This window comes from Triticum urartu, chromosome 7, assembly GCF_003073215.2.
Source record: "Triticum urartu cultivar G1812 chromosome 7, Tu2.1, whole genome shotgun sequence".
Classification (NCBI taxonomy): domain Eukaryota; kingdom Viridiplantae; phylum Streptophyta; class Magnoliopsida; order Poales; family Poaceae; genus Triticum; species Triticum urartu.
Window position 1 is genome coordinate 632,432,289 of NC_053028.1, and position 15,044 is coordinate 632,447,332.

At 47.8% G+C, this 15,044-nt stretch overlaps 1 protein-coding gene across 1 annotated transcript; it reads left to right on the forward strand.

Moving 5' to 3' along the window:
- Positions 1 to 6,978: 6,978 nt before the first annotated feature.
- Positions 6,979 to 13,380, forward strand: LOC125522109 (peroxidase 39-like). Its single transcript, XM_048687184.1, has 4 exons — positions 6,979 to 7,279; positions 7,367 to 7,561; positions 7,660 to 7,822; positions 12,732 to 13,380. The coding sequence occupies exons 1-4, from the start codon at positions 7,064 to 7,066 to the stop codon at positions 13,154 to 13,156; spliced, it is 999 nt and encodes a 332-aa protein (XP_048543141.1). The 5' UTR covers positions 6,979 to 7,063; the 3' UTR covers positions 13,157 to 13,380.
- The last annotated feature ends 1,664 nt before the right edge of the window (positions 13,381 to 15,044 follow it).

The following is a 15,044-nucleotide window of genomic DNA, read 5'->3' on the forward strand; positions in this document are numbered from 1 at the left end:
TCAGCACTTTAATTGGCATAACCCTCCGCTCCTCTTGAGTATTCTTTGTCACAAGCATGCTCATGAGTCCAACAACTAATTTGTCATGTATTCATCCAAAAAGAAAGGTCTAAAATCACAGGGAATCTTTGGATTAACTGTAGAGCTTAAAAGATCAGAGAATCATCCCTTGATAAAAATGGTAACAGATACTAATGCATCTATGCTTAGGACATTTCTAATTATGCTTACTGAAAGTGGGGTGTAACAGACAAGCTACTTGTGATTTTTGTGAAAGGAATGTACAGATGGTCATCTCGAAAGATATGCCCATGAAAAGGGCATGTTACTTTCAGTCCTACTGATCTTTGCAGTTACGGCCACTCTGAAGTTATTTCCTTTATCTGATGTGCCACAACTTGCCTTTGCAACTTGCAAGTGAATGGACATGGGCTGGTGAAGTACTAGTAAGTATGAAAGCGACATCTTGCAAGCCTCTAACCGAGTGAGCTTTAGAAGGGGATGGTGAGCATGAAAAAATGGCTACCCGGTGAGAGGATGTGATGCAGTGTGACAATTGTAGTGCTCAACACAAAATTCTAATTATGCTGGACTAGCGACGAAGACCTCTTGGAGCGAAACACTAGCAAGTCCTAATTATGCCTTCCTTGACACCCCAGCTGGTGTTGTGGTTACATCAGTCATTAGCTAAAACTATGTTGTACCAATGTGGGTGATGGGCATGCACGGTGCGACATCATGGCCCTCGTGAACCAGTACCAAATACTAATTGCAGTGATGTGGTGACATGCATGGCTGTATCAGTCATTAGCTAAACTAAATTGTTGTTTAAGGGAAGAATGATAGACAACATCTAGCCTAGGTTAGGCCCTAGGGTGGTACTCAACTGGATCAAAGGAAAGATGTATGAGAGCTAATCCTAACTTGGTGGATGTTTCATCAGATAAAAAGCAGCAGTAGCTCATTTGTAGGCATTGCGTGCATTCCATGGCAATGTCACACTGTCATAACCATTTTTCCCTGGTCACAAGTCATAACCCCTAGCGCTTCAATACCCGTCTCTCTATAGTATTGTTCAACGATGTGAGGCTTACGTTGCAACAGTGCTCCAGTCCGTCCCCCTTAATATTCAGTTCAGAAGAACGCTAGTCGGCAATCGTTGGAAAGTGTGGCTCCATTTAGTGAGTAGACTGATGGAGGTTCAGTTATCTCAACAGCCCGATAAGTTGCGCTGTAATCTTACTAGGACTGGAGAGTTTACAGTTAAATTAATGTATCTTGATGTCATCAACTCCAGCTCCATTCCTAGTTCCAAATATGTCTGGAAAGTCAAGGTTCCGTTGAAAAGTAAAGTGTTTATATGGTTTGTACATAAACAAGTCATCTTAACTAAAGACAATCTGGTAAAGCGCAATTGGACAGGACCTACTAGGTGTAGCTTTTGTGATCGGGATGAAACTATCAAACACCTCTTTCTAGATTGCCCGTGAGCTAAGATTCTATGACGGACGGTGCACATAGCTTTTAACATTACCCCTCCAAGCTCTATCAGCTTGTTATTTGGAACGTGGCTTAACGGGATAGAGCTCGAAACAGCGAGCCACATTCGCATAGAAGTATGTGCTTTATTGTGGGCTGTGTGGAATTGCAGAAATGATTTTGTCTTTAACAGAACATCAAATATTCATTGTTTGGAGGTTATCTTCCGGGCCACTGCTTTGATCCGTATGTGGTCGCTACTCACTCCGACGGAGGCCAGGGAGCGTTTGATTACTGGATCTATCCGGTGGGAGATGGTACCATGGGATATATTCAACCGGTTTGGATGGCGGTCATGTAATAGGATAGGCAATTAGTTTTCCTATCTTTTTTTAGCCAGCCGGTTGTGCCTTTTGTGGCCGTTTTTATTGGCTCTTTGTGAGCTCTTATTTATTTTGTTCGAGATTGCAAGACCTTATTAAACTTATTTGATATTTATTAAGGTGGCCGTATGCATCGTTCTGATGCAGAGGCCGGGGAGCTCCCCTTTTTTTAAAAAAAAAAACAAGTCAGTCCAAAGGCCCCTCTTCCCCTTGAAGCTCTCTCATGAAAATCACAGGAGGAAAGATGCATGGGGCTCACTCAATCAGCCCGTGAAAAAGAGTAATATGTATTGTGGGCATCACGTTTGGTGAGAAAGTTCTGACAAAGATTCTTCTTATATTTAGATAAATGCATTTCTGGCGTATAATGACAAGGGAAGCTAGCAGGGTGGGCTGTCGGTGAGCGTGACTGGTGAGCCAAGAACCACTGGCCAAGGACGGGACGAGACGATGCGGTGAGCAATGAGATGACCTAAGTACACTGGTTTTCAATAGCTCGGTTGATGCTGAAGCCTCACTGTCCCTGATTGCAAACAGAAAACTAAAAGAGGAGCAAGCTTCATGCTCGAGCTGTTCTGCGTTTACTGTAAGTTGCTAGCAGTCCTTTTTTCTATGCAGAGTAGCAGATTAGATGTAACATTTGTGCAGTACAAACTGATATTGATAGGGTACCAATGCAATCGAAATGCATCGAGCAAGTGGGCAAAATCACTGTTTTGACCCTTTTGCCTAACTTTAGCATGATTTGACCCCCTTCGAAAATTTAGCACGACCTAACCCTTTTCGCAATTAACAGGTTAATTATTCTTGTCCCTCGGCTGAAATTTAAAACTAATAATTTATTTTGCAAGTAAAACCTACAAAAGTTTGACTTAACACAAACAAATTGTGCCTTGTAAACCTTACCGAAGGGATTAACTTGTACGGAGCATGCAATTTGCTTCTTACATCTATTAGTCATATTTTGCACAACTCGTAGTAGTCATTTTTCAATGAAAAGTTATAAAATAAAAATTGTTACCCATTATTAGTCTAGTTACAAATTTCATAATTATTTAAACAACATTGATAATTTCCAGTAGTTTAAGAATTTTTATTTCGCAGTCAACGCAAAGTTCTACAAATTTAAAAAATTTGGGAGAAAATACTACAACCGTTTGTCCAATGCGCGAACAAATTATTAGGGTGTGTTTTATTGTATTAGATTTGTATGAACAAGTTTGTAAAGTCGGCTGAGGAATAAGATTTTCACTGTCAGCTGAGACAATACTATTCATTTTCCTTTTTGACATCAACTTTACCCATAATTAGTATACATATTTAAAAGCTCGGATTGCCTGATTACAAATAACGGATTATTCTTCGGCACCTTATATTAGTAATAAAATATCATATATCTTATCTGGGGAAGACTTGTATGAGATCTCATATTTAGGTGAGATCGTGAAATCAACCCCGAAAAAACATATTTAGACTTTTTAAAAAAAATCTGAAATTATTTGACAACATTCATGTGGGGATGTCTACAACCCCGAAAACAATCAGCTCAAAACTCGATGTACATTTAGAGATTCAAAAAAAAACAAATTCAAATATGATAGTAGCAGCTTTGGGTGAATAGTACTTACCGAAAAAGGCTTTCGCCCCGCTTTATATATCAAACACCCAGTACAAACACATGCCATCGCAACACACGCACACACCCAAGACAGGATAACGCAGCAACACCAGCCTAACACTACCACTATGAAGAGATGAAGCTACATATGACGAGCCATGTGCTCCAAGGCGGCGCCTTCAGGAAGGGTACGACACCGAAGTGCCGCCATCGCCCGATCCAAGGATCAGAGTTTCCCCTGGAACCGCATGATGGGCAATGAGAGCCGCGACGACGCCTTCAAGAAGGGAACGATCTCCGCCGTCGCCGGTCCGTCCGAAGATAGAGCATGTTTTCACCTCGGCCAACACTCACCGCCACCGAACGCCACACTCCGGCAACCACGCCGCCCACACGGCCATGATGACCGGGCAGCACCAAGGCACGGGCTTTGCCCAAGAGCACCGCGCAACCACCACCAGGGCCGCCGCCTCGGAATCCATGACCTTGACACCACCTCACCCGAGACCTGCCGCAACCCCAACTAAAGAGACGAGCGGAAAGGTCCCACCTTTCGCACCCCTGGGCGACCCCCAGCGCCGAGACCCGATAGGTCGGCCAGAACTGGCATCCATCCGCCATCCTGCTGCCCCGTGCGTGAGGCGAGCTTGGTCCTGCAGCACCGAAAAGGGGACGAGGTCAGTCCTGCTGCACCGTGCGCGACACGAGCTCAGTCCTGCTGCATCGTGCGCGAGACGAGCTCGGTCCTGCAGCACCGGGCGCGAGATGAGCGGTAGACCGCAGCTAGGAGATGACCAGCCCTTTCATGGGAGTAACGCCCGGGCGACGAGGAGATGGGGCGGAGGCCGAGACGGCCCGAACACAGACGAGTCGACGCCGGAGAAGCCGGCCGCCGCCGCGGGCAGATCCGTCAACCATCGTGAAGCCGCCACGACACCGGGAGAGTACCACCGTCAGACCTCCCCACGCCGCGGCCCACGGCCGAAGTAGCGACCACGCCCGGCCACTACCCTACCCACGTCGCCCAGCGAGCTCCAAGCGCCGGAGCCGCCGGGCACGCACCACCGACACCACGCGTCGCCGGCAGGCCCCCAACGCCAGATCCGGCTGGATCCAGCAAGAGACCGGCCGCACGCACACACCCCCCGCGCCTCCACGCCCTTGTCAGGTCCAGCCGATGCCCAGCCACCCCGCCGGAGAGGAAGAACCCCGGATGCATCACCACCACCTTAGAAGGGGCCGTCGGTCACCCCTACAGCCGCCAACCGCCAGCACCCGCCGGATCTGGGCAGGGGGCTCCAGATCCGCCGCCAGCACACCCCCGGGCCTCCAGAGCCCCACGAGGAGGGGGGAGGAGGAGGAGAGGAGGCGACGCCGGCAGGTCACCAGGCAGCGAGGCGGAGGAGGGAAGCCGGAGCAGAGGCAAGCCGGCGCCCGGCGCCACCGAGCAGGGGAGGCCGCCCCGCGACGTTCGCCACCCGCGCTAGGGAGAGAGCCGCCCCGCCGCCGCCTGCGCCACGCGGCCTTTGGCCGGCGACGCCACCGGCGGCGGCAAGGGAGGGGGGAAGGGGCGGAGGGACGGGGGTGGCGGGGCTAGGGTTCCCTCCCAGGGGCGCCCGCGGGAGCGCCTTAGGAGGGGAGGGGCTTCGATCGGTTTATCTGGAGCTTTGTGGCTGATGTGACCGAATCGTGAATAGTACTTTGACACTATTCGTATCTGCTTTTTCTATTTCGTTTCTATTAATGTAAGTTTAATTAGGAACTGAAACTTTTTGAAGTTGCGCATCAAACATTGATGTGTCTCTACAATTTTTTTTGAGAACGAACATAATTTTTTTTGAGAACATTAATCTCACATAATGTGAGATCTTACCCAAGTCCCCCCTATCTTATCCTATCCGTCATACTTAGATTTCGGATCAGAATGTGCTGCCAAAAATCTGTTGTTGTATCCTATAAAACAGATTCAGAAGCGGTTTCGGTCAGAGACGGAGATCGAGTGGTGGCAAAGCTTTCCTCACGGCACGTCGTCGATGGATGCAGGTGGAAGATGACTTCGTCACACTCAAAGATTTGAAAGTATTTTACGAGAAGACTAGGTACGCCTACATGGAGGCTCTCAAATTCTTTTGTTGCCACCGTGTATCGGCGCTAGCTGATTTTCGACAAAAGGAATATATTAATATCGTAGGATACCAATTACATCCAGCCTCTGTAACAACGCAATATCGTAAAGACATTATGGATGCAAACAACCAAAAGACAATAAAAAGAAGAAGAAGAAGAAGAAGAAGAAGAAGAAGAAATAAGATTCCGCAACAGTGATCAATTTGTCGTAGCTGCTGCACGAACCACCACCTAGACAACACATGAAGTCCTAATTCTTCAAAAGTGATGCCTTCAAAAAAGAAATAGTGCAGAAGCACCGTCATCGCCCGATCCTACATCTTAGGTTTTCACCCTGGAGAAGATCTACGCTCTTAAAACAATAACATCAACAAGGTCACTGCCAGGCACAGCCAATTAAGGCCGAATCTTGGGCTTTCACCCTGAAAGCTAAGACTATATACTCCGCCTGTGCTGCCGGCCCCACTCGCCGATGCCGCTGCCACGAGTCACGAATCACCAAGCAAAGTCTTCATCGGCGCGAAGACTCAATCCGCTATTACAAAACCTCAGACCTCAGCCACCATGACATTCTCTGTCAGTGTCTTCATCATGAAAATCTACATACCAACGTGTCCCATACTGTCAACAGACAATGAAACTTCGCGTCACACCCTCCTGAAGCCACTCGGGCTGAAATAGGGGCGCACATGACCTAATCCGATCCAGGAATCTACAGGCGTCAAGCATCCAATGAAGATCTCAAACGGAGCATTCCGGAACTCGTTAATGGCTACATCCATGAAGGTCGGCAACTGGCAGAACACCATCTTAAAGCAAAAAGAACCAAAGGACCGCGCCACCCGCCGGCTCCCAACAGCAGTCCGGAGAACTCAGTGGGCACCACCGCCACCACCCGCGCCACGCGGAGATGAGTAGCTAAGCCACACCGAGCCCTCTGAACCAGACGTCGTGCCACCCTCGCAGCCACAACGACAGTTGTGGTGGCCGGAAAAATCCGAAGCCGCCGCCCAAGCGCCCATCTCCACCGTAAGAACCATGTCGTCCAGGGCCGTCATGGAGCTCCAGCCGGAGATCCCACAAGATGAGAGGGATGGGCCTCCCGCCGTCATCAGTCATGCAAGGAGGATGAGGACCCGCCATCGCCGTCAGCTTCACGGACTTAGACAGGAGGCGTCCTTCGGCAGCGGCTAGGGAGGAGGATCGGAGGAGGAAGGGGCGGCGGCGCGCTCGTGGGATCCGCCCTAGTCGGCCCTCCTGGGAGCGACCCGGAGGCGATCCCTTTTTTTGGCTGCGGCTCACGGCTGTGATAGGTGCGGGTGCGTATAAAAGCAATCCATCCGTCGGTCCAAAACCCGCGGCTCACAAGTCAGAACAGAACATTGCACGGCATCGCTCCCGCGCCACCCGAGAGCATTGTGCTAGCTAGTGAGGGAGGAAGCTAGTGTTGGTGGCAATGGCGGGGGCACCTTTGGTTTTGGTGATGCTCGTGGCCGCGGTTGGTGTCGTCGCAGCGGAGCGGGGCGGCGGGAAGCTGCGGCAGGGGTACTACGAGCAGAGCTGCCCGCGGGCGGAGCAGATCGTGAAGGACTACGTTGAGCGGCAGATACCCCTGGAGCCCTCCGTCGCCGCCACTCTCATCCGCACCCACTTCCACGACTGCTTCGTCAGGGTACGTACGCACGCTCTTTCGTCAGGTGCACCGTCCACGGCGCGTGTTTGTGATGAGTCGTGAACGATCGGAGTGGCACCGGTGCAGGGGTGCGACGCGTCGGTGCTGCTGAACGCGACAACCGGCGGCGGGGAGGCGGAGAAGGACGCGGCGCCCAACCTGACGCTGCGCGGCTTCGACTTCCTGGACCACGTCAAGGCTCTGGTCGAGCAGGAGTGCCCCGGCGTCGTCTCTTGTGCCGACGTCCTCGCGCTCGCATCACGCGACGCCGTCGGAGTCATCGTAAGTGCCCTGATTTCCTATTCTCCCCCACACACACAGCATACACGTCCGGACACACGCGCCTCGGCGGCTGATCGACGATGAGGGAAAAAATGCAGGGCGGGCCGTTCTGGCGTGTGCCGACGGGGCGGCGAGACGGCAGGGTGTCGATCAAGCAGGAGGCGCTGGACCAGCTCCCGGCGCCCACCATGAACTTCACCGACCTCCTCGCCTCCTTCCGCGCCAAGGGCCTCGGCGTCGCCGACCTCGTCTGGCTCTCAGGTAACCGTTACAACTAATTATAAAAAGATTAATTACTACTCCCTCTATTTCAATGGGATGTATATTGGCACGTTTTTGTGTTTCTTCGCTCAATTCAGCATTTCAGCTCGCATATAGTTCATATTGAATTATTCAAGACATCTTTTTTTTCTGAACGGAGGAAATTATTCAAAACGTCTTTTATTTCTGAACAGAGGGAGCACTAAGTATCAGTAGCGGAGTTCATGGCATATCGATTACATTTAGCTACATGTCAGTCAGCTGAACTTCGAATTCGGGATAGTTGATTTTAAATGAAGGAAGAAGGAAGGACCTTATCGGAGAGAAGGAAGGGGCTTGCCGTCATCACCCCATTATCAATCTTAGGATTTAGGGTGAGGGCGGTGGTTGACAGCGGTGGTGGGGCTTCGCCGGAGAAAAAACTCGACACGGGGGAGCCTAGAGGGATGGCTGGGGCGGCGGAAGACGGCGATGGGGCTGGTTCAAGGGAGGGCGGGGCGGCGAGGCAGTCGCAGGAGGGCCGCCGGCCGTGGGCAGCGGGGTTTGGTGGTTAGGGCTGGGTTGGATCAATGGGTGAAAAAGAAAGGAAGAAGAGAAACAATGTCTGTATGAGGTTGAAGACGATTAGCGTCTGTTGGATCTTGATCGAATGGTTGATACAGGAGAAGGCGAATCGACTAAACGTTTTCTTCTTTTCAGGCGATTGACCCGTAGCCGGTCCCTATCGATTCTTGGCACCGACACATGCACGGTGATGGTGACGTGGAGCTTACTAGTGACGCACGAGCACTCCATCACAGATTGGTTGGACATACACGCGATTGACCTGGCTATCGATTATTGGCACTGACACATGCACGTTGATGGTTATGTGGAGCTTACTAGTGACGCACAAGCACTCCATCACAGATGAGTTAGACATGAGTATATAGCAAAAACAACCACATACGGGCTATCGTCCAAAAAAACTTACTGCTTTTTTTTAATTTTCAAAAAACTACACAAAATGGGTGGCTGTTCCAAAAAAACTAATGACTAGTGAATTAAAATTTTAAGTATATTTATGACAGGCTAGGCCCATGAACGTTATGGCCACCTACATAGATCTAAATCCCCGCCGGTCCAACAAGTTTCTCTTTGACGTACCTACATGGGGGGCCCCATGTAAGCTCCTCTCTCCCCCTCCTCTTGATCCTCTTCCCTCCCCTGATCTCTATCTCCCGCAGGAACTCTCTCTCCCTCCCGCAAGTCGCACGCCATGGCCGGAGCCTCCCTCGCGCCCGAGTCCGGCGGGATCTGCCGCGGCATCCCGGGGGGGCACCCACACCTCCATCCCTCCTCTCTCCTTCTCTCCCTGCTCCATGGACGAGCGCCTCGAGCCGCCTCCCTATGGACATGGACGATGGCGCCGCCGCTCTCCTCTGGCTGATCTCGCACGGGGCAAGGCAAGAGTCGTGGGGCCGTTGCCGGTGCGAGGTCAAAGCCTAGTGTTGGGGCTCCATGCCGAACCGAGCCACGAAAGAGCATGGCGGCCGTCGTCGGAGAAGAAGACCGGCTCCTCCGCTCAATTCCTCGCACGGGAGGTCGATGACAAGCTGGGAGTGGAGCCAGCAGTAGCAGGACGTCGTCGGGTGCGCTCCTCATCATGTATCAGGTGGCGGGGAGTAGAGCCAGCACCAGGACGTCACCGGCCACCTACTAACCGGCGAGCACCACCGCCGCAGGGACCCGATTGCTTTTTCCATAAAAGCTACAGGGACTTGATTGCTTAAAAATGTTTTTGCATGGACCAGATTGCCTTTATTCAAAACTTACAAGGACCAGATTGCTTTTTTACTTTTTTTACAGAGACAGGCATGTGGGCTCCACCTATCATAACAGTCAATCTAACGGTCAAAACTAACGGTGTGGACTTTTATGCCACGTTAGACCTGACGGGTGGGCCAGACATGTCATAATCCCGGTTAAAACTTAACAGCTCGGTCACTTGGGTTTTTTGGAACAGCCCAGCACTTTTGTGGTAGTTTTTTGAAAGATTAAAAAAAATGATAGTTTTTTAGAACGATAGCCTGTAATGTGGTAGTTTTTTGCTATATACTCGGTTAGACATACAGTTGAGTGGGTAGTGAGAAACTGAAAGTCTCTTCCGCTTGCCAGCTCATTTGAGCTCATGATGAATAGTAAAATTCAAAAATATTGAAAACAAATTCGAAAGGTTCTAAGTTTTTTTTTGCGAACTTTGATGATTTTTTTAAGTGTCTTCAAAGTTTCATCATGAAATGACAATCGTGGCAAAAAATAAATCAACACTCTAAAATGCTTTCGAAAATAGCACTTTTGAAACATCGTGTTTTTTGCCATGACTTCCATGAATATCATTCGATAATGAAATTTTGTGACCACTCAAAACATTTGTCAATGTTTGCCACAAAACAAATTCATACTTTTTATTATTACTACCTCCATTCCATAAAGTAGTGTGTATATATTTTTTTGAAAAGTCAAACTTTACAAATTTTTGACCAAATTTATAGAGAAAACTATTTATATCTATAATACCAAATATTTAAAATATGAAACTAAATTTTATGATGAATCTAATGGTATATGTTTGGCATTTTAGATGCAAATATTTTTCTCCATAAACTTGGTCAAAAATTTTGAGATTATCTTTTCAAAAAATCTATATGCATTACATTATGAAATGAAGGGAGTAATATTTTTGGATTTTACTATTCACCCGATCGAGCTCATTGCAGTCCGAGCTCAGAATTACCACACACTAAGTTCGGAACAAAGTCCTTTGCTAGATTCGTGCTTTTTTTAATCAATACATCTGGTAGCTAGCTAGCCGGTAGCTACCAGAGGGAGTGCGAGGTTATGGTGCACGGGCAACATGGTGCCTTTTTTGCAAAACAAATAAAACCATATTTACAAGTTTAAACATAATTAGAAAAACAAAATCTGTGCAAACATGTATGTGTTCACTACACATCCATGAATTTCTTTTCTGGGAAAAATGTTATTTGCAAGCTGTACTTAAAAAAATTCTGGCCCAAAAACAAAAAAAAGGTCCAATTTCATATTTGTCTTTTCTTTGTACGCCACATTTGAAAGTAAAATGTGATGAAATGTGTGTGTGTGTGTGTGTGTGTGTGTGTGTGTGTGTGTGTTTACATTTTTTTTTACGTTGTAGAGTTACTTTTTTGGAAAAGGACCGGGCACCATGATAGCTGTGCACCGTTTGCAATATTCGCTACCAGAGGCTCCTACTTATTACTACCCAGTTCCCACATAACATATTTACATGACAGGACGACCATTGATGGTGTTGTTGCGGTGAAAATTGATAAATATGGCCCTTTTCTTAAACTTTGGCACAAAATGAACCTAATTCATAAAATGGCCCACTCTTGCATGACGCCCAAGGCTAGGGCGTCATTGCTAGATAGCATGGCGCCTGAGCCCCATTTTGTGATTTTTTTTGGATTGGGTTCATTTTTTTGCTAAATTTTTAAAAAAGGCCAGATGTGTGCATTTTCACATTGTTGTTTCCTGAAACAGATGTGTCCAAGATAAAAAGAAAACACAAGTGAACCACAAGCCTGGCCGGCTATGTGCAGTTCTACAAAAGCACCAATAGTACTACGTACCTGTGTTCTATATATAGTTAGAACGTACTGCCTCTAGATTTTTTTTAGATCAAAAATTGCAAATTTTGATTTATTTGATGAGCATATTATTTACATCTAGAATACCGAATTCATACCTTTAGATACAACCATGACATCGTATTTTCATATTTTTTATATGTGGTATTATAGATATTGGTAATTTTATCTCTATACTTGATCAAACTTTATAAAATTTGGCTTTTGGAAAAAGCTATAAGCACTAGATTGTAGAACAGAGGAAATATATGTTAGTGGTTTAAAATTTTGGACGATGTTGATCGGTGGAAGAAGGCGGCGGCAGCCTCGGTGAGTGCGCCGGACCGGCGTGTGACCCAGTCCCGATATGTGGCTAGGATGGGGCATCCGGCATTAGATGTTAGGATTTGATGCGATGTCTGTTTGGTATTAGGCTCGGACATTCGGCACCACTGCATCAAGGGGGTAGGAGTAGCGACAGATGTTGCCTAGATGGTGGCTTCAGGCTTACTGTTGTACTACTTTGTAATGTCTTTTGTGCTTAATAATTAATAAAGTGGCCGTATGCATTGTCCAGATGCAGAGGCCGGGGGTGCATCCTCCTTTTCTAAAAAAAAGCAGACAGACTAATAACAATACACATTGTAGCTCAGCTAGCTCCACGGATTTTATATTTGTTGCACTGCACGGTCATGGATGTTGACACGCGAAGTCGCTAACTACTGGAGTACATATATTTAGCTTGGAACTTTGGGGCATGATCGTAATAAAATGTGAAATGTGTTGGCGATATGTTCATGAACGACATGTAAACAATAGCGGTATAGAGTGTACAAGTACACATGAACCCACAAAGACATCTCGGACTCAACTCTGTCACTGTCTGTTAAGTTTTTAGTTACAAACTTAGGTCATTGATTCACATGTATTCATATATAGTAAACATTAATGGGCAACATGTGATGATTTAGAGACCTGTACGCTACTATCTGTCTGCTAAGAGCATCTACAGACGGTCGGTCCCTTCAAATCCTCCTCAAACGTTCGGTGATAAAAAATAAGTTGCGTGTGTTCTTTAAACTGACACACATCTAATGCAGTTTAGCTAGCTTTAGTACATTCCTGGACATCCTCAAGATTTCCTTGGAAACTTCACAGTCCTACATATGCCATAGCATTGTCGTGTTACTGAACTTTGCAGTTTGCACTTGTTATGTTGTGTTCACCATCTAACCTGAGCATCATGTACCACCACTCAGGGGCGCACACCATCGGCATCTCGCACTGCAACTCCTTCAGCGAGCGGCTATACAACTTCACCGGCCGCAGTGGGCCAGGCGACGCAGACCCATCGTTGGACGCCGAGTATGCGGCCAACCTCCGTCGAACCAATTGCACCACTCCCACGGATAACACCACCATCGTGGAGATGGACCCTGGGAGCTTCCTCACCTTTGACCTCAGCTACTACCACGGCCTGCTCAAGTACCAGGGACTATTCCAGTCCGATGCCGCGCTCATCACCGACGACGCGGCGAGGGCTGACGTCGAGAGCGTGGCCAAGAGCCCGCCAGAGGTGTTCTTCCAGGTGTTCGCGCGGTCCATGATGAGAATGGGCATGATAGAAGTCAAGACCGGCAGTGACGGAGAGATCAGGCGGCATTGTGCCGTGGTCAACAACTAGTGGCATGTCATGCGTCCTTGGTGGCACATGGACGCGTGATTGTGTTTGTATGTTTAGTTACATTTTCTTTTCCATTTTTGTGTATGGGTTTTGCTTATTGTATCTCTTTTATAAGGTGTTTTTTAGTTCTAGTCAGGCGTGCAGGGGGAAGAACAATCTAGGCATCTGGCGGCCGGCTCAAGTTCGTCGCCTAGCTCATCACGAAGAATCACTCACCTTGGTCATTTTTGTTTCCTGGCCTCGCTTGGCATGTAAGGTTTATGGGTGTAAACAACCCAAATACCAGGCCAAAACTGGCGAAGGAGGAAAATAATGACAATCTAAGCACACGATTAAGAGAAAAAAAAAGCTCTGTAAAAATGAGACCTGAGAATGAGCCGCTCTCGTGACGCTAGCTGCGACACCGCCGCCGCTTAGCTCCGCCTCCCGAGCTCCACCTTTCCATGGCCTCATCCTCCCCCCTGCAACCTCACCCCCGCAGTCCCCTCCCCAGCCACTGACCCCCCCTTTCCTCCCCCCCGGTCCTAGTTCCCCTGCAGATCCAGATCCAGGAATGTTCGTTGTTGGTGTTGGGGTTGGAGATGGGGTGTCTCTCTCGCGTTCCCAGGGATGTCCTGGGCTCCTCCCTCGGCTCATGCTGCCACCCCCTCTTTCTCGGCTCCCTTTGGATTTCACGCCGTAGGTAGGGGTCGATGTCTCGCATGCGTCAAGGGAGCAGGTGTGGGTGGAGATTGGGGAGCAGGGTCGCCCAAGGTTGGAGAAGCTGCCTGCCCCGTCCTGCAAGGAGTCCGACCGCTCCCTCGCATTCTAGCAGAGAGCTTACGGACTGTGCTTACGGTGCTTGGCGGAGGAATGAAGGAATTATGCCCTAGAGGCAATAATAAAGTTGCTATTTTATATTTCCTTATTCATGATAAATGTTTATTATTCATGCTAGAATTGTGTTGATCGGAAACCTTAATACATGTGTGATTACATAGACAAACACTATGTCCCTAGTGACCCTCTACTTGACTAGCTCGTTGATCAAAGATGGTTAAAGTTTCCTAACCATGGACATGAGTTGTCATTTGATAACGGGATCACATCATTAGGAGAATGATGTGATGGACATGACCCATCCGTTAGCTTAGTATATTGATCGTTCAGTTTTATTGCTATTGCTTTCTTCATGTCAAATACATATTCCTTGGACTATGATATTATGCAACTCCCGGATACCAGAGGAACACCTTGTGTGCTATCAAATGTCACAACGTAACTGGGTGATTATAAAGATGCTCTACAGGTATCTCTGAAGGTGTTTGTTGGGTTGGCATAGATCAAGATTAGGATTTGTCACTCCGAGTATCGGAGATGTATCTCCGGGCCTTCTCGGTAATGCACATCATAAGAAGCCTTGCAAGAAAAGTGAATAATGATTTAGTTACAAGGTGATGTATTACGGAACGAGTAAAGAGACTTGCCAGTAACGAGATTGAACTAGGTATGTGATACCGACGATCGAATCTCGGGCAAGTAACATACCGATGACAAAGGGAATAACGTATGTTGTCATAATGGTTCGACCGATAAAGATCTTCGTAGAATATGTAGGAGCCAATATGAGCATCCAGGTTCCGCTATTGGTTATTGACCGAAGAGGTGTCTCGGTCATGTCTACATAGTTCTCGAACCCGTAGGGTCCGCACGCTTAACGTTTGATGACGATTTAATATTATATGAGCTATGTGATTTGGTGACCGAATGTTTTTTGGAGTCCCATATAAGATCACGGACATGACGAGGAGTCTCGAAATGGTCGAGAGGTAAAGATTGATATATAGGATGATAATATTCGGACACCGAAAGTGTTTTGAAATGTATCCGATATTTATCGGAGTACCGG